This window comes from Mesoplodon bidens (assembly GCF_964165515.1).
Source record: "Mesoplodon bidens genome assembly, chromosome: 2".
In the NCBI taxonomy this organism is placed as follows: Eukaryota; Metazoa; Chordata; class Mammalia; order Artiodactyla; family Ziphiidae; genus Mesoplodon; species Mesoplodon bidens.
This window is the reverse complement of record NC_138177.1, coordinates 136,218,012-136,236,847: the sequence shown is the minus strand read 5'-3', so window position 1 is coordinate 136,236,847 and position 18,836 is coordinate 136,218,012. Positions and strand designations below refer to the sequence as shown.

Here is an 18,836-nt window from a genome sequence, read left to right as displayed (position 1 = left end):
AGAGTACGGTGCGTTTGGGGAAGAGAAAGAAACGAGGTGAGATCAGGGTGGGGAGTGATGAAGACAGGGGTTATGGGCAGTGAGCCAAGAAGGAGTCATAACAAATAATGGCCAAGTTGGAGCTAAGTTATGTGTCCTGAGAGCCATGCCAAGGAGAAAAAATGTGATTCTAGGCCGCAAGGAACTGTCGAACCATTTTAAGCAAAGAAACGTCATGGTAAGTTTTAATTTTTTAGAAAGATGTCACTGGTAGCACAAACCTTTCAGCGTATCTGTCTGTCTTAAAATATCTCCAGTGTTTGGTCTTTTTCTCTGTGGATGGGAGTATGAAACACAGTTATTTCATTCATTCTGGGAAGTTTCTGTCTGGGGATTGTGACCCAGTCCATGTTTTCAGCATCATTTTTTTTTTTTTTTTTTTTAAAGAATGAAGTTGAGGATTAGGTTTCTTCCCGAAACATCTCTCCTTTCTGGGCCATCAGCCTGTGCCCTAATTCTCAGTCTTGAATATAGAGTGAGGATAAGGTTTTGCTTTGTTAAGGGCCGTTGTGCTGGAAAACAATATCATGAGTATTTGGGATATTCTGGCAGGACCATTTACTGGGAGGAAATTAGGGAGCTCTGTGCTTCCCTGTCATTCACTGCACACAGCAGGGAGCCCAGATAGACTCCCACTGCAAGTCATAACCAAATACTTAGTTGATCCTTTTTTAATTGGTCATCCCTCCTTTCCCATGCTGCTCCTAGACCCTCGCGTCTCCCAACATGCATTGCAGTGTCTGCTTCATTTTACCCCCAAGTCCCCTTGGCATCTAGAAGCCAGCAGAGACCTCACTGCCTCCCTGGACATGGCAGTGAGAAGGAAAGGGAGAAAGCTCCATCTCTCTGCCCCAGGCTGGTGGAGTGGCTGCTGCCTGGCCTTGAACCTCAGATACACTTACTCCACCTCCGCCGTCTGCCAAGACCCGCAGCTGTGTGTGCTTTGAGTGTGGTTTTATGAAGTAATAGATGATTAAAAAAGAGATTTGTTCTCTTTGGTGGCTTTCAAGCCTGAGGGATTGCTTAGCTCAAAGGATTGTTATTGGAATGCAGAAGCCTTTATTGCCAAGTCATACACCCCAATCACTGCTGATTTCTTTTTTTTTTCTTGAAAAGACTACTTTTTGTTAGTTGCTTGGTAACTGGAGGAGAGGCTTAACTCCTTCGGCACAGAGAGCTCCTAGTTTGAACTGGATTCATCACCCACATTATGAGATGCGCCTGAAGTTGGCTTGTGTTGGGGACCTGCTCTGTGTTTGCTCTAGCCCGTGTACCATTTGTGCATGGAGGTTGTTATGACGGATGTAGAAGTTAAGTGAGTTGCCCAGGATTGAAAGTGAAATCTCTGAAGTTTAATAAAACATCAGAGGGCTTCCCTGGTGGCTCAGTGGTTGAGAGTCCGCCTGCCGATGCAGGGGACGCGGGTTCGTGCCCCGGTCCGGGAGGATCCCACATGCCGCAGAGCAGCTGGGCCCGTGAGCCATGGCCGCTGAGCCTGCGCGTCTGGAGCCTGTGCTCCGCAACGGGAGAGGCCACAACAGTGAGAGGCCCGCGTACCGCAAAAAAAAAAAAAAGAAAAAATGTCTTTCTTCTTTCTGTAAAGAATGGTAATACCTTCCATCATGATGCTTCCAAAAGGCCAAAACCCACAGCTCTGCTAGATCTGGGAGCCTCAGGGTGGTGACTGTGGCCTGGGAAGGAAGGAACACTCACTTTAGAGTGGGAGGCCCCATGTGGCTTTGGGTTAAGGCCTTGTCATCCAAACCTCAGTTTCTGCATCCTTCACATGCAGACTGTTGTGTATCACCTACAACCTCTGAACCATCCTGAGAATCCAATGAGATGAGGAACATGGGGGCACTGTTGTAAGCTGTGGAAGAATCTAAGAGGACAGTCGCTGTGCCTGATGCAGGCCCAGTGGTTCCAAGGATAGAATTAATTCCATAAGATTGAGGCCCTTGGCTGGGACTCTGCTGGTTGGGGAGAGGCAGGGAAGGAGAGATTTTCTCATAGAACTGGATTAAGAATTCATCCACGGGGGCTAATAGGCCCTTGGCCAATCTGGCATTTGATGACTAAGCACTTGTGAATCATGTAGCCCAACCTAAGAACACCATGGGAACCTTGTAGGTAGTGTCAGCATCTCCAAGTAAGGGATCGGGCTTCTGGAGACTTCAAGTAAGGGATCGGGCTTCCCTCTCATCCAGGCAAATGCTTTCCCCCTCTCCTTTGCTGACTAAGCTGCAGACTTTGCTTTTGTGGAGAAGGCAGGGAATACTACTGCTGTCTTCTCCCCCAGGACCACATGCTTTTTTAAGGATGCCTCACACTCCTAATATGATGCCATTTCTGGTCACTCATTCTATGGAGAGTTTTAGCCAGGGTCTCTGGCTTTGCTCAGTGAAGCCGCGTTGTTTCAAGAAAAGATGGCGCCGCCAGGCTGCTTTGTCCCTCCTGCCCCTGATGTGTCTCTTTCTGGCCAGAGGCCTGATGCTGTCTCTGAGACATTCTGCCTGGGTTCCATTGTCCACAGAGGCTGTCTGCGTGGCTACAGGCTGAAAGCTCTTATTTTGCAAGGTCTGTAATGACTGTATACAGGATCTAACAGAAGCAGTTATTTTCTGAGTTGAGGAAGACTGCTTGGCTTTGACTGGTAGCACTGATCGTTGCTGCAGTGGTTTCGTGGTTTATTTCTGATTGGCCTTGGATTTCTGAAGTCTTTAGAATGAGGATGCCTTTTCTCCCTGAGAACTGATCACCGAAACCACAGAGCACATGGAAAGAGACTTGGGGGACTACCCAGAAGACATACTAGTAGCTTGACTCATAGTTTCAAAGGCTACCATTTTCTGACTGATCTATTAACATATAAAGATACTGCTAGTTCAGAGCTACGTTTGGCATATTTAGTCAACTTTAAGTGTTGCTTTGTTTAACATTAAGACGTATGGGTATTCAAAGGAAAGTTTAGCCCTTTCTAGATGTAAGCGCTCACCCAAATGCTTAGGAATTTAAAATAAACAACCAACAACAACAGAAAATGGGCTTAACGCTGCCTTCTACGTCTGAGCCCTTTTGATGTTATTATTGTTTTAATGGGACCCTGTTCCTGGGTTAATATTCAGTTTCTCTGCTGTGCGTGGATGTCTGTATTCAGAGAGTGGTGATAGGGGAAGAGAAAACAGGAAGAACTCATAGAATTTGAGGGCAAATATAGATAAAGAATAGTTGTATGTCTATAAAATAGAACAGCACTCAGGACTTTTGTGTTGTTCTAAGGAGGTAACACATGTGGAAACCCTTTGTAAACTCTGAAGCGCCTCTCACCTGAGTGAGATTGGAAGGTGAAACTGAGCAGTTTGTCTAGTTGTTCAATGCATATTTATCGAATGTCTGCTATGTGTCACCTGATAGCAGATACTAGAATATGTCTCTTTTGGATCTTCTGTCTTGTTGCCTTTAGGTTCCCAAAGATACCCATGTACTTAGGATACATTCCTTTTTGTTGTAGCCTCTTGGGGAGGGAATAATTGAAACCAGGACATGGAGAGTTGCCTGGGTGGTAGGAAACCTTTCTTGCCGCTGCTTCTGTCTGTATTGCTCTTCTCTTTATGAAGTCCTACTGCTCCAGGTCCTTGGCAAAAAAATGGCCACTTCACAGTTTCCAAGTTTATCTCACCTCCAATTCCACTCAAAGGCAGAAGTTAAATGACTCCATCTGGATCCTGATTCTCAATTCCTGGGAGAAGGAATCTGATTGGCCCAGTTAGGTCACATGCCCACCCCTAGTCCAGTTAAGTGTGTCAGGGGGACTGGAGTCATGTGATTTCTACCTCACAGCTAAGGGTCCAGTCCTGTGCCAGGGAGGAGAAAGACAGTTGTGGGATATTATGGTGCATAAAACTGACAAGGTCCTTGACATCATTGAGCTTACAATCTAGCAGAAGAGAAGGACATTATACAAATACTTGCGGGGTGATATGGGTTATATGACAGCCAGACCTCACCTGAGGAGGAGATCCTGTAAGACCTCCCCAGGGAAGGATGGATTGGGTTAACCAAAGTGGGCAGAGCAACAGGGTGGTGGGTGAGGAAGGATTGTTCTGGACAGAGGTGGCAGAGGAAGGAAAAAGCCCAGTGGCAGGAAAAAATAATCTGACCACATTGGCAGTGTGGAAGAAATTGGAAGCAACAAATGTTTAAAAAAGTTATAAGAATAGCTTGATTCCGTACCATTCTCTCTGGCTTAGATTGGAAATTCTTTGTGGACAGGGACTATCATTCCTGTTGCCTTTGGAACCAGTTAGCCTGGGGAGACTTTTTCATGGCAGGACACATCGCATTTCATCGGGTAATTTCTTAGTGTGGTTTTTCTCCCCATTTCACAGCTGTTCAGCTTTGAAATCTTTTTATATGTCTTGAAGAGTATCCTCTTGCCCTTCACTGGGAAGATGGATTGCATACCCTTGCAGAATGTACTTCCTCCTGCTCCAGGTTGGCAAAGAGGAGTAAAAGGGAAATTATAGTCATTTTTGGAAGGATCAATAATTGCCAATTTTTCTTTCCTGTATAGTACTGCTTTTATATCACTCACCATTCCCAGCCCCTGAACAGATGTTTTATTGGGCATTGTTGGCTATGCTTTTGTTTTGAAAATTTTGAAACATTATTGAAAGAGGAGAGGGGGAGAAAAAATAGCCCATAATTGATTCTAATATGTATTTAATTTGGCAGAACTTGAGAGAGACTTGCTGGGATAAGGCGGGACATTTCTTTGATCTCCCAGACTTCTTATCGTGGAAGGCAACAGGTGTCACAGCACGGTATGTTACTTACGGGTTGGATTTTATTTGTGTTCATCCATTCTCGGGTGTCTGTGTGTGTGTGTGTGTGTGTGTGTGTGTGTGTGTGTGTGTATATATATATATATATATATATTGCTTTCTTAACTCGCTTTGACTGGATGTACTGTTTGTACATCTGCATGCGATTTTGCGTACTTGAAACATCTTGAATCCATCTTCCACCTCCACTGCACATGCCCAAACACCATTGTTCCTCTGAGGCCTGGAATGTGGGTATCCAAGGTGAAGACCATTCATTAAAATTGGACACATTTAAAGGAGACGTGAATAGTCCATTGTGAAATGTGACTATTTTTCCAAAGGCACTTTTTACATGATGAATAAAAGAAACATTTTTTGGCCCCTAAAATTAAGGCAAGAGTTATGTTTTTCAAGGAAGGTGATTTTAACTTTAACTAGAAGGGTGTGTTAATGAAGCTATTTTGCTTTTTATATCAGTGTACCTGAATCATCCCAGAGTGTAGAAGTATGTATGTTGAAGTCAACAGTATTTCTCAAGAAATGACAAATATTATAAATAAGTTATGTGCTACACGTCAGAGGCAATTTTAAAAAATACTCATGGAGTGTGATTGTGGCTGCTACAGTGGATGTGTGCACAGATGTGCATATATATGGACAGATTGGACATGTACTCTCAAAGCATGCAAACCTGTTGTCATCTTGACCTCAGATTTCAGGGGATGCACAAGGGCAGGGGGCAGTAGGGCAGGGAGGGGTCTTCTTATCTTGGAAATGATTTAGAATTGCATATGAGAAAGGGGATCATTTCCCAGAGGACCGATAAACCTGCATGAGTATGTATATATTTAGGTATATCTTAAAGTCATCTCTTTTAGAGAGTGCTAAATCCTCCCTATTTTCCCTTTTATTTAAACTCACGAGAAGCTGGGAATGGGAGTACCATTTTCCCCGTGCTCTTTCTGTCTATCTCATTTTGTATGATTTGGATTTTCCTTGTAGAGAGTTGATGAGAGTGTGATAGTTCATTTGGCAGCAGGGGCTTCCAGAAAGGAGATAGTAGAAGATGTATTTCACAAGCACATCATTCATCTTGTTGATTATTCTCCCCTCCCACTAATGAAATGCTAGGGTGGAGGGGATTCACATGCATATTAAAATGGCCTCAGTGGGCTTCCCTGGTGGCGCAGTGGTTGAGAGTCTGCCTGCCGATGCAGGGGACACAGGTTCATGCCCCGGTCCGGGAAGATCCCACGTGCTGCAGAGTGGCTGGGCCTGTGAGCCATGGCAGCTGGGCCTGCTCCGCTCCGCAACGGGAGAGGCCGCAACAGTGAGAGGCCCGCGTACCGCAAAAAAAAAAAAAAATGGCCTCAGTAAACCTCAGGTACTCATCCCTCTCTGGGGAGAGGGCTCTGGAGGAGTGGTCTGAACTTTAACCCAGAAGGTGCAATTAGTCACCATTATATTGTTATCCTCAATGGGGAGGGGGTTGTTTGGGTGAAGATCTCATCGGGACATTCCTCTTTTGGTGTGATATTAGTTGTCCAGAGTTATTTCTGGAAGGACCTTTCTCTAGTTTTTTTCCCTATCTTTGTTCAGTAGTGAAGGAAATGTTTTGATTATTTTAGCCAAATGGACCTAGGAGTCAAAGCAGTGCTACTAGTGTGGGTATCGGTAACAATCCATTGGCCCACAAGCCTTGAGAACTCAAAAGCAGAACTACAGATGGAGGAGGGCCTTGATTTTCCTTCTCTTTTTCCTTGGATGTTAATCAATCCAGCTCATTGATGTCCTCCCTGTTTTTTTCTGATGGTGCTAGATAGTCTACACCCCCATTTCCAAGTGTCTAATGCCATATTAAGACACCAAGAAGCCAGCTTTTTGAAGCCAGCTCTGGCTCAGATAGATTTAAATGCATTGCCTTGCTTATCCACTGTGGAGTTACAACATGACTTATCCTCAATTCTGCCACACAAGAGTTTGGTGACCTTGGGAGTGGCCTTACCTTCTTTGAATCTCACTTTCCTTATCTATAAAATGGAGATCGTGATACCTAACTAGGCTGATTATAGAAATCAGCCGAATCATTTATTCAAAGCCCAGATCCTCAGGGCTTCCAGTTTCAAGCCTACTGAATCGGAATCCCTATGGGATACCTGGGAATTTGTGTGATTAACAAGTGCCCCAGGTGGTTATATGGTCAGGTAAGATGGGACAACATTGCCTAACAGTGTATACTTGAAAGTAATATGTAAGGTGGTCCATACATGTGAAGGATTAGATGTATTTTGAAAGGTCGGATGGATTTGGACAGCTTCTCGTTAGCCTATCAGAACGTGCTTCCATTGCCCACCCGTGACAATCTGAAATCCTGAGGAAGCAGAAAGTTTAGTGCTCAGAAATGATTTATTGACTGTCCAGTCATCCCTGCCATTTTTTATTGGCTGAGACACTCATGACTCATTCTACTTTCCTGAGCATGTATTTGCAGTCCCCTCCCCGACCCTTGCCCATACTCGCCAGCACCTTCAGAGGCTTCCCTTCCAGCTTCGCTCTCCTGGAGAGCTGAGTCTGTGGACCTTGGGCACCAGGCACCAAGTTCCTCTTGTAAAGATGGTTGCCCTCTCCCAGGCACACCTCTCTCTTACATCTGTCTGTCTTTTTTGTTGCTTCCTCAATCTCTTCATTCTTTCTTCTCTATTTCAACCTGCATGATCAGGCGAAACAAGTAATCTCAGAGCTTTCTCAATTATAAATATAATTGGGGTCATGACAATACTTACTCCATGGGGTTATTGTACGGACTGACTGAGTGAGGTGACAGAAGAACTTCCAACACAGCGCTGAGAAAGGTTTTGAAGGAATTAGCTATTTTATTTTTCTATTCATTTATTTATTTATCTTTGGCTGCGTTGGGTTTTTGTTGCTGCATGCGGGCTTTTCTCTTGTTGTGGCGAGAGGGGGCTACTCTTTGTTGTGGTGCTTGGGCTTCTCATTGGGTGGCTTCTCTTGTTGCAGAGCACGGGCTCTAGGCGTGCAGGCTCAGTAGTTGTGGCACATGGGCTTAGTTGCTCCGCAGCATGTGGGATCTTTCCGGACCAGGGCTTGAACCCGTGTCCCCTACATCAGCAGGTGGATTCTTAACCACTGCACCACCAGGGAAGCCCTAGCTATTTTATTGAGTTTCCTTACTCTATCGATTTTGGCAGGGAGTCTTTGCATTAAGCTTCTGGCCTAGCGGAAAGAGGGAAATCCTTGTAGTCAGACTGGGGTCAATGTCTCTGCTATGTACTGTCTGTGAGAAGCTGGAGTAAATTACCCCCCCTCCCCCTCCCCCACCCCCGCCCAAATTCAGGTCCTCATCTGGCCGTCCTGTCAAGGTTAGAAGTACTGTGGATAAAATGTGTAGCACATAGTATTTAAACAATTCACAGTTCTTTTAATGAAAAATCCCCATTGTCTTTCCATCTTCTAGAATAAGAAAGATGAGGGTCTGAGTTTGAATGTATGAATGCCAAAAAAAACTCTGGACAGTGGAACATGAACTTGGCATCCTCTGGGCCAAGGAGAGGTTCAGATTTGGTGTTTATCTGGCTCTTATTGTGATTGTTTTGGGAGGCTTTGGGGAAATGGGTGCCAAAAAGGCTAGAGGGTGTTTTTTTTCCCTTTCTTTTTTTCTTTTTATTATTCTAGTGGAGCCATGGCTAAAAAAGTGATCAGATTTCACCTTGTCTTAAGCCTTCAGACTTGTTTTTGGCAGGGACAGTGTGTAAGAAGTCGTCCTCCTCCTCCTCTTATCTGTTTTTCTCTCTTCTCCTGCTGTCCCCTCCCCACCCCCACTTTATTTATTGTTCTTATCTTCTAAAATATGGCAGCTACTCTTGTTTTTCTGGGTCACTGAGAAAATCACCACTTTGGCCTATGATTAATTTGTAATTCAGCTCCATTCTTTTCAGTATATTGATGAAAATAATTATTGCTATTTTTAAAAAATAATAATTTATATAATCATCATCATCATCATTTATTGAGTGCATTCTCTATATCTGTGCTAACTTTTTAACAAATGTGAACCCCATTAGTCCTCCCAACCATCAGTTAAAACAGGTGGTGGTATCACCATTTTGCAATTCAAGAACTAAAGCTCAACGTTTTAGTAATTTGCCACGTCCTAGCCTTTAGTGGATAACTGTCCAGAATTTTGGTAACATGAGAAGTGTGAAGTCAGAAATTTGAATAATAAAATGTTGTATAATCAGACAAAAACACATTCATATGTATAAATCCTCCCTCTAAAGAGATTTGAGGTGACTGATAATAGAAGATAAAAACAGTGATAAAAATATTAAAAAGTCACAACGGATTGAAATATTAATAGAATAAGATAAAGCCAAGAGCTTCATAGAAACTATGTGGTTCACCATAATTACTAATTGATTTGTTTCCAAGCTTCCTAGTGGCCAAAGAAAAGGTGAGAACATAATCAAGATTAACTGAGTGAACACATAAGAACCCAACTGCTGTTCAGAAGAACTCCCTCTAACATTGGGGTCTGAGAGCAATTTCTCCTAGATTATCAAGGGTTGGCAATATTCTGTAAATTATCTAAAAGTATGTCCTTTGAAATTTAGTTATAGCTTCAAATAGACTTTATTTTAAACCTAGTTTTAGATTTACAGAAAAGTTGTGAAGATAGTACGAGAGTTCCCATTTACTTGACACCTAGTTTTCCCTATTATTAACATCTTATGTTTGTGTGATACATTTGTCAACAATTGATGAACTGATGTTGATATATTATTATTAACTAAATTCCATACTTAATTATATTTCTTTAGTTTTTACCTAATGGCCAAGATCCTATCCAGGATACCATATACATTTAGTCATATCTCCTTAGTCCCTTCTTGGCTGTGACAGTTTCTCAAGGTTGTTTCTGATGACCTTGACGGTTTTGAAGCATGGTCATATATATTATAGCATGTCCCTCTAATGGAATTTGTCTGATGTTTTTCTCATGATGAGACATGGGTAGTATGTTTTTGGGAGGAAGACTACACTGCCATTTTCTGTTTAATACCATTCTCATCATGTCATATCATATCAAGGGTACATACTAGCAGCATGTCATCACTGTTGATGTTGATCTTAATTATCTGGCTGAGGTATTGTTTGTCAGGTTTCTCCACTGTAAAGTTACTCCTTTCCTCTTTCTATCTTGTATTTTTGGAAGGAAATCACCATGCACAGCCAACACTAGGAGTAGGGAGTTACGCTTCAGTTCCTTAAAGATGGAGTTATCTACATACGTTATTTTTTTATTTTTTTTTTTTTGCGGTATGCGGGCCTCTCACTGTTGTGGCCTCTCCCGTTGCGGAGCACAGGCTCCGGATGCGCAGGCCCAGCGGCCATGGCTCACGGGCCCAGCCGCTCCGCGGCATATGGGATCCTCCCACACCGGGGCACGAACCCGTATCCCCTGCATCGGCAGGCGGACTCTCAACCACTGCGCCACCAGGGAGGCCCTACATACGTTATTTTGAATTATTTTTATAGAAGATTTGTCTATTCTCAGTTGATTTATTTTTATTGCTTTGGACGAAAAAAATATTGATTACCAAGTCCCTTATGCACAAGAGACAGTTTGGTTAGTCTGCTTTAGAAGTTATATGTTAGAATTTCTGAGTTTTCTATGGCATATGGGGAAACAGGGCTGAGTTTCTAGAATCTCAGGTTTGTTTTTCCTTACATTTTGTATATGATATATTACTCCCCCCCAACTACAATGTACAATTCTGTGAAAGTTGTCAGTAAATATTCTATTTTCTACTTTGAGATGAATTTATGTTCTTTAGAATTTTAAATATTTTAGAGAATTTTAACTTCTCTAAAATTCTAAAATTTTAAATATTTTAAAGAATTTTAAAAATTTTAGTCCTTTTAAAATAGCAATTATTTTCCTGATTTTCATGGTTCTCTATGTGTGGGGTTTATAAGGGATATACTATTCTGTTATTTTTCTTATGGTTATTTGCTAATCTGTCAGGAGAAGATTATGGCAGGTTATTGATCCATATCTATAGTCATTTTCCAAATTTAATCTCCAGGATCTCAAAAATAGTATCATTATTTAATGACTCATTACTGTATCTCATTTTTTAAATTATAAATCTACTTTATACAATTTATTTTTTTACTCTATGTATTATTGTATTTCCCATATCAAATATTATCTGAAAACATGTTTTTGATACCCGTATAATATTCTATCTTATGTCTGTATAATGTCTGTGTTAGTTTTGCCAAGTTTTTAGGCTTAAAATGATCTCTTATTTTAATGTGCATTTTTATTATTAAATGCAGTTACCTTTTCTTATATTTATCAACCACTTGTTTTATTAATTTATGTCAATTTATGTCAATTATTGTATCTATTAGTATTACATGTATTGATTGCCTATTTATGTCAACTACTAATATTTATATTGGATTTCAGTGTTTTCTTAAATATTGGTGAGAATTCATGTTTTTGTTTGTTCATTTTACTATTTTCCCCAGGGTGTTATTTTTGAAAAAAATTTAAAGCTACAGAAAAGTTGAGAGAATGGTATATGGAACACCATATCTTTACCTACATCAGCGGTCTCCAGCCTTTTTGGCATCAGGGACCTGTTTCATGGAAGACAATTTTTCCATGGACCGGGGTTGGCGGGGGGTGGTTTTGGGATGATTCAAGTGCATTATGTCTGTTGTGCGCTTTATTTCTATTATTATTACATTGTAATATATAATGAAGTAATTATACAACTCACCATAATGCAGAATCAGTGGGAGCCCTGAGCTTGTTTTCACTTGCCACTCACTGATAGGGCTTTGATATGAGTCTGCAAGCAGTTGATTTATTATGGTCTCTGTGCAGTCAAACCTCTCTGCTGATGATAATCTGTATTTACAGCCGCTCCCCAGCGCTAGCATCACTGCCTCAGCTCCACCTCATATCACCAGGCATTAGATTCTCACAAGGAGCGCGCAACCTAGATCCCTCGCTTGTGCAGTTCACAGTAGGGTTCGCGCTCCTCTGAGAATCTAATGCCGCCGCTGATCTGACAGGAGGCGGAGCTCAGTAGCGGTCCGTGGCCCGAGGGGTTGGGGACCCCAGACCTATAATTAATCAATTAACGTTTTCATTACATTGTGCTCAGAAGTGTTCTATCTCTGACATGCATACATGTGTTTATTTTGCTGAAGCATTTATAAATGAATTGCAGATACCACCTTCTTTCCTCATGAATTCTGCAGTGTGAGCCCCAAGAGTACTGTCCTTCTCCTGTGTAACCACCGTGCTGTTATCACACTTAGGACAATTAACATTAATCCTCATTATTTAAATTCCTAACAGGTACCCTATTGTTAACTGTTCAAAGTGCCACTCACTTTTCCTTGCCATTGGAGTTCTGACTGATAGAGACTACATACAGAGCATATTAGCTAGATGAAGAATGAAAACCTACCTCATTACCTTAGAAAATACTTGTTAACCTTTAATGTATAGAGCTTCTCGTATACTGGGTGGATAATGCAGCTCAGAAGTGAGGCTAAACCAGCACTTACATGTTCAGGTGTATGTGTTCTTATATGGAGGAAGGCAGGCCCGATATGCCAACCAGATGTCATCAAGTCAAGTAACTGAGTCAGCAACATGAATGCAGAGCCTGCTGAGGTGTGCTTACCTAAAGCCAGGGCACACTGGTTGCACCTGGGCATGGAGAGTGAAGGCATGGGCTCGATGTTATTCTAGGAATGACTTAGTACCTTATCTTTAACACAGTGACCCCTTCAAACATGGCTTAATATATTCCAGTGTCACAACAATCAGAAGGATTTCCCTTACCCCCTTGGAGAAAATTAAGTCAGGGGATGGGGTGCAAAGTCAGCTGCGCTTCCTCTGGTGCTGCTCTTAGTGGAGAGAGCAGGCAGGGAGCAGGCTCATCCTCCCTAAGGGCTGAGGCAGCGGCTCGCGAGGAAGGAAGGGTAGACTTCCACGATAATATCTGCCTCTGGTGGCTTGCCTGCAGTCCACATCCCTTCCTTAGTACTTGAGGTCCTGATTACCTCACTCAGTTGCATATCTAAGATAAGACTTGATTTAAAAAAAAAAACAGCTTTATTGAGAGAGAATTCACATACCATAGAAGTCACTCATTTAAAGTATATAGTTCAGTGCTTTTGATAGATTACATTATTTTTATGAACTTTAGTAAAATACCTATAGCATAAAATTTACCATTTTAAGTGTACAATTCAGTGGCATCAATTACATTTATGGTGTTGAACAGCTATTACCACTACCTATTTCCAAAACTTGTTACCCCAAACACAAACTCTGTAACCATTAAGTAACAACTCCCTGTTCCTGCCTTCCCCTGCCCCTGTTAACCTCTAATCTACTTTCCATCTCTATGAATTTGCCCATTCTAGATACCTTTTTTTTTGGTACATTTATCTCTTTATTTTTAATGTAACATTTGTTCAATTTATGGAACTAATTTTTTTTAACATCTTTATTGGAGTATAATTGATTTACAATGTTGTGTTAGTTTCTGCTGCATAACAAACTGAATCAGCTATATGTATATATATATCCACATATCCCCTCCCTCTTGTGTCTCCCTCCCACCTAGATACCTTATATAAGTAGGATCTTATATGTCTGGCTTATTTCACTTAGCATAATGCTTTCAAGATTCATCCATGTTGTAACGTGTAAGAATTTCCTTCCTTTATTATGGCTGAATGATATTCCATTGTATGCATATGCTACATTTTGCTTTTCCATTTATCTGTTGGTGGACCCATGATGGATAATTGGTTGTTTCTTCCTCTTGGCTATTATGAATAATGCTGCCGTGAATATTGATGCATAAGTATCTGTTTGAGTCTCTCCTTTCAGTTCTTGTGGGTATATATCTAGGAGTGGAATTGCTGGGTCACATGGTAATCCTATGTTTAGCTTTCTGAGGACCCACCCACTGAACTTTTCCATAGCAATTGCATCATTTAACATTCCCACCAGCAATATATGAGGATTCTAATATCTCTACAGCTTCACCTGTTTTTATTTTCCTGGTCTTTTTTAATTATAGTCACCCTCATAACTGTAAAGTGGATTCTCACTGTGGTTAGCGACTTGATTTTTTGTTAGAAATCTATTGAATGAAAGTAAAATTGATTGAATTTAGGTCATCCTAGAGGTAACATCTTTTGGCCAGAAGTTGGTTGAAACTTGACAAGGATTCTGAAGGTAGTGTCATAAAATTAAAGAGTTCTGGGGAAAAAATAACAGTTATTTCTGATATGATTGATGCTAAAACTCTTTGATATGCATTGTTTTATGGTTGTGTTGAAGGATGATTTCTTGGAACAATGGTATAAAACTGTTCTTCTAGGTTCTAGGAAGAATGATTCAGTCATCCTCTCGTATCAGCTTATTTTTTGGTATCTTTAATAGTGCTGAGAAATCACCTGTAAATATTAGATTTCCTTTGCCCTTATTTTGGAGAAAGAAGAGTGCTCTCACTCTCTACAGAAGAAAAATTATCCTTATCTCTTCACTGATGAGTAATAGAAATAATAGAAAATTAAAAATCATAGCGGTTTGAACACACAAGCATTCATTCTCTTCTGTAAATAAATACAGATGTATAGAGTTTTGGGCTACTATGACAGTCCCACAAACTCATCAAGGACACTAACTGTTTTGGCAGTTTTACTTCATTATCTTCAGCCCTGACTTCCATTCTCAAAGATACCTCATGGTCCAAAATGGCTTATGGAGTCTCTGTTTTTCAGCCCACATTTCATATAGCAGGAAGAAGGAAGGTGGGAGTTGCATAAAAAGGATGTACACACCTGAGTCAGCCTTCTTTAAAGAACCTTCTTTGAAGAGCTGCATAATACTTCGGCTTGCATGTCATTGGTTTATGCTCACACCCAGCTAGAGCCTGGATAAAATAGGCTTTTAGTTGGTGTGTCGCGACCTGAATAAAATTGAGTTTCTCTTACTACTAAAGAAAAAAAGTGAGAATTAATACTGAGCAAATAAAAAGATAATCACAAAATTGTAATTTCTCAGTAAGTTACACTGACCGTTATCCCAGATACTAATTTATAATCCTTCTATGATAGTGACAGAGAGAAGAGTGAGTACAGGACAGGTCATAGGGGTGGTGATATATAGTTTGAAACAACTGTAGCTCGTAGTTTCCTTCCTTCCTTCATTTCACTCACTCATTCATTTATTCTTTGCATGTATGTTAATAGAGCACCTAAGAGGTCTCTTCTCTCTAGTCTAGCAGTAAGTAGGTACACATTTATTTAAACTATTCAAGTTCCCGTAAGGGCTGGAGGCAAATACTCCTTAGCTCAAAGTTTTGCTCTGCCATTTATCAGCTGGGTGAGCATGGGCAAGTCATTTAATCCTTCTCAATCCCAGGTTCCTTTTATGGTTGAAGGGGGACAAAAATTACATGGCTTTGTTTTATGGAGAAAATGGAGCACCCTGGGTGAAACCTCTAACCAGTTTGTAGTACAGAGTAGTGCACAGGAAGTGCTACTTTCATTTATCTTTCCCTTCAGTCTTTATTTTTACATTTTAAGGTGAAGCTAAATTCAGTGAAACAGCTTATAGGTGGGGTGTGGACAGTGGGCCATTTAGAAACCAGATAACCTGTTGGACAACTTCTCTCCCCCATTGGGTTTTGTCTTGCCTTCCTGTAGGGTTCTGTGAGTCAGGGGGTGTGAGAGTGTCTCCAAAGGTCTCAGAGCTGTTGTGGGCGTGAAGAAACGGGCAGATGGCAGGAGACCACAGCCCGTCAGTATTCAGAGGCTGAAAGTCCAGGAAGGGCAGGAGAGAATGGAATATGCCAGGGCTGTCGGGGCAGGAGGGGGACGGAGTGTTCGTATCATGGCTTCTCACCCATGCCTACAGTTGAGGCACAGACCCCCAGTGACTGGGAGTCCTGCTGCTGCCCTGTACTAACACTTAACTGTGGGATCAATGACTGTCCCTCTTTATCTGCTCCGTTGAGTCCAACCCTGGGGAAGGTTGAGGTTTCTTCTTTCACTTTTCATCAGTAAAGCAAATCTCGATGGAAAAGGTTAGGAATCCCCACATCTGTCCTTTGGGACAAAGGTGGTAAAAATTTGTGACCTTAGGTGGTTATGATGTGCACCCTTCAATAAGAACCACTAGTCTGAATTTGCTCAGTTCCCATAACTTAAAAAAAAAATAATAACAGCCAGTTTTTATTGAATACTTGCTGTGTATCAGGTACTGTTCTAGGTCTTTTTTTTTTTTTTTTTTTTTTGCGGTACGTGGGCTTCTCACTGTTGTGGCCTCTCCCATTGCGGAGCATAGGCTCCGGACGCACAGGCTCAGTGGCCACAGCTCATGGGCCCAGCTGCTCCGCGGCATGTGGGATCTTCCCATACCGGGGCACGAACCCGTGTCCCCTGCATCGGTAGGCGGACTGTCATCACTGCGCTACCAGGAAGCCCCTCTAGGTCTTTTTTTTAAGATATATGTGTATATGTGTGTATATATATATTGAAGTATAGTTGATTTACAATGTTGTGTTAGTTGCAGGTATACAGCACAGTGATTCAGATATATATATATATATATATATATATATATATATATATATATATACTTTTTCAGATTCTTTTCCCTTATAGGTTATTACAAAATATTGAGTATAGTTTCCTGTGCTATACAGTAGGTTCTTGTTGGTTATCTATTTTATATATAGTAGTGTGTATATATTAATCCCAGCCTCCTAATTTATCCCTCCCCCTTTCCCCTTTGGTAACCATAAGTTTGTCTTCCATGTCTGTGCATCTATTTCTGTTTTGTAAATAAGTTCATTTGGATCTTTTTTTTTTAAATGCCACATGTAAGTGATATCATAGGATATTTGTCTTGTCTGGCTTATTTCACTTAGTATGACAGTCTCTCTGTCCATCCATGTTGCTATAAATGGCATTATTTCATTCTTTTTTATGGCTGAGTATAGTATGTATGTGTGTGTGTGTGTGTGTGTGTGTGTGTGTGTATACCACATCTTTTTTATCCATTCCTCTGTCTTTTTTTTTCAGATTTCATGTGCTTACCTCTAGACATGAGTTCTGTATGCCTGAAAGATAACGGCCAGTATGACTGATTTTCCAGTTGAGCAGCTATGTAGCATTTCCTTTACTGAACAGTTTTCTCTGAGACCTCGAATCACTTTTAGAATTTAGTTTTGTTTGCTCTTTAGTATGGTAAAGTGGAACAATCTTGGGATGGGGTTCCTCATCTACAAAGAGTATGATGGTAGAGTCTTTGCCAAAAATGTTTTGGAACTGTAAAAGTGCTAAAAATTACCGATCTCATTTTCCAGGTGATATGACAGACTCCCAGAAGGGTCTCACCCTGAAGGCGAAACTAGTAAGTGAAGTATGAGTTAGGTTTTAAGGGGAACATCCCCACATCATACATTGTTTACGGGTCCTTTCTCTGACCCGAGAAGCCCTCCCTCGGGATGGACAGGACATCTCAGTCTTGGTGGCCTCTTGAATTAGTTTGCTATCCAGGATGGCTGTCACTGTAGGTGAACTCTCGTGAACCTAGTTATTGGGCCTTCTGAATATGCTGTACCTGTGCGACTCTGGGTAGCCTCTAAGTTTCATTCACTCTGATTAAAGGTATCAGTATTCAGTCTTGGAACCCATGATACTGTAAGGGCTTGAGAGTGAGACCTTGGCGGTGCTTGGGGCCCACATTATTAAGAAACACAAGGTGGCGTGGTTTGAAGCTTGGAAGATGTGTGTGGTCCAGCTAGGTAACCTTGGGCCCCTGGCACTCGGTCTGTCTGCAAGATTTGGTGATTGAGCTAGTGATCCATTTAGCGCCCACCCTGGACTAAAACTCTGAGTCTGAGAGGTAATGGTGGTGACCAAAGTCTTGCTTTGGCTTCTTTCTTAAACCTCATGTTTTGGAAAAAGTATTGCAAAAGTCTAACATTAAATTCAACCTTTGGGGATGTAATTTAGTGTCAAAATGCTATACTCTTTCCTTCTTTTTTTCACCTCTTCCAGTTGGTTTAATATTTTTTAGTATACCTTCTTTTTTTCTTGTTTTCTTCCTTCCTCTCTCTAAATTATCGTCAAGGGCCTTTGAAGAGAATTCTTAAATGTTATTGAGAAATTGCAGTCAGGGAGTCCTTTGTTCCCAAGTCATCTAGAAGATTGCCTTTCCTTTTGTTAAATACGAAAAATTGTCAACCTGTATTGTGAGAAGGTGCCAAAAACTGCATTCACGAATAAAAAGCGTCAGCTCTCATTATTGCCCAGATATTATTCTTTTCAAAAGCTGAGTGCTCTCTGCAGGCTTTCTAAACAATCTTCGGCTCATTCATCTTCCTGGTTTCGTTACATTTTGAACGTCTCTGGGTCTGTATAGAGTGGCAGCCTGTCTTTTAAAAATTAATGGGTTCCAAATGCCATTCAAGCCTATTTCTGCCCTCAACCTCCTGCTCGCTTCTCCAGCTCTGCCTGTTAGGAGTCTTATATTCTGTATAAATATTGAGCTGGAGATAGTTTCTGAAGAGGTGTTTGGACTTTTAATTAGCACTGACAGCCTGTCTGCTTGGGCTTTTGCTCTGCGGTCTCCATGGAAAAGTCAGGCAGGTCAGTATGGAGGGGGCGGGGAGGCCTGCAGTGGATATGTTCCTGGCGGCTGGCCCTAGAGACACTGAACTCTGAGCCAACCATGAAGTCATTTTGAATTTAAGGAGTCTTGCTAATCCAAGGCAATGTGTCTTAATTTGACAAAGTAAAGACTGCCCGATAAGCAACCCTAACTACAAGTTCTGTGAAACTGGGGGTGTTTGTAAGTTTAGATTGTGCTAGAGAAATGTGGTGATGTGGAAG

The 18,836-nt window shown here is 41.4% G+C and overlaps 1 protein-coding gene across 7 annotated transcripts in view; it reads left to right on the top strand.

Moving 5' to 3' along the window:
* FGGY (FGGY carbohydrate kinase domain containing) overlaps positions 1-18,836 on the top strand; it is a 426,675-nt gene that overhangs the window by 63,562 nt on the left and 344,277 nt on the right. For all 7 annotated transcript variants that reach the window (XR_014015075.1, XM_081224383.1, XM_081224384.1 and 4 more), the window contains exon 5: positions 4,774-4,862. Coding sequence is in view for 6 of the 7 variants with exons in the window: in XM_081224383.1 (XP_081080509.1) it covers positions 4,774-4,862 (89 nt within the window). In the remaining variant the exon portion in view is untranslated. The remainder of the gene's footprint in view (positions 1-4,773; positions 4,863-18,836) is intronic.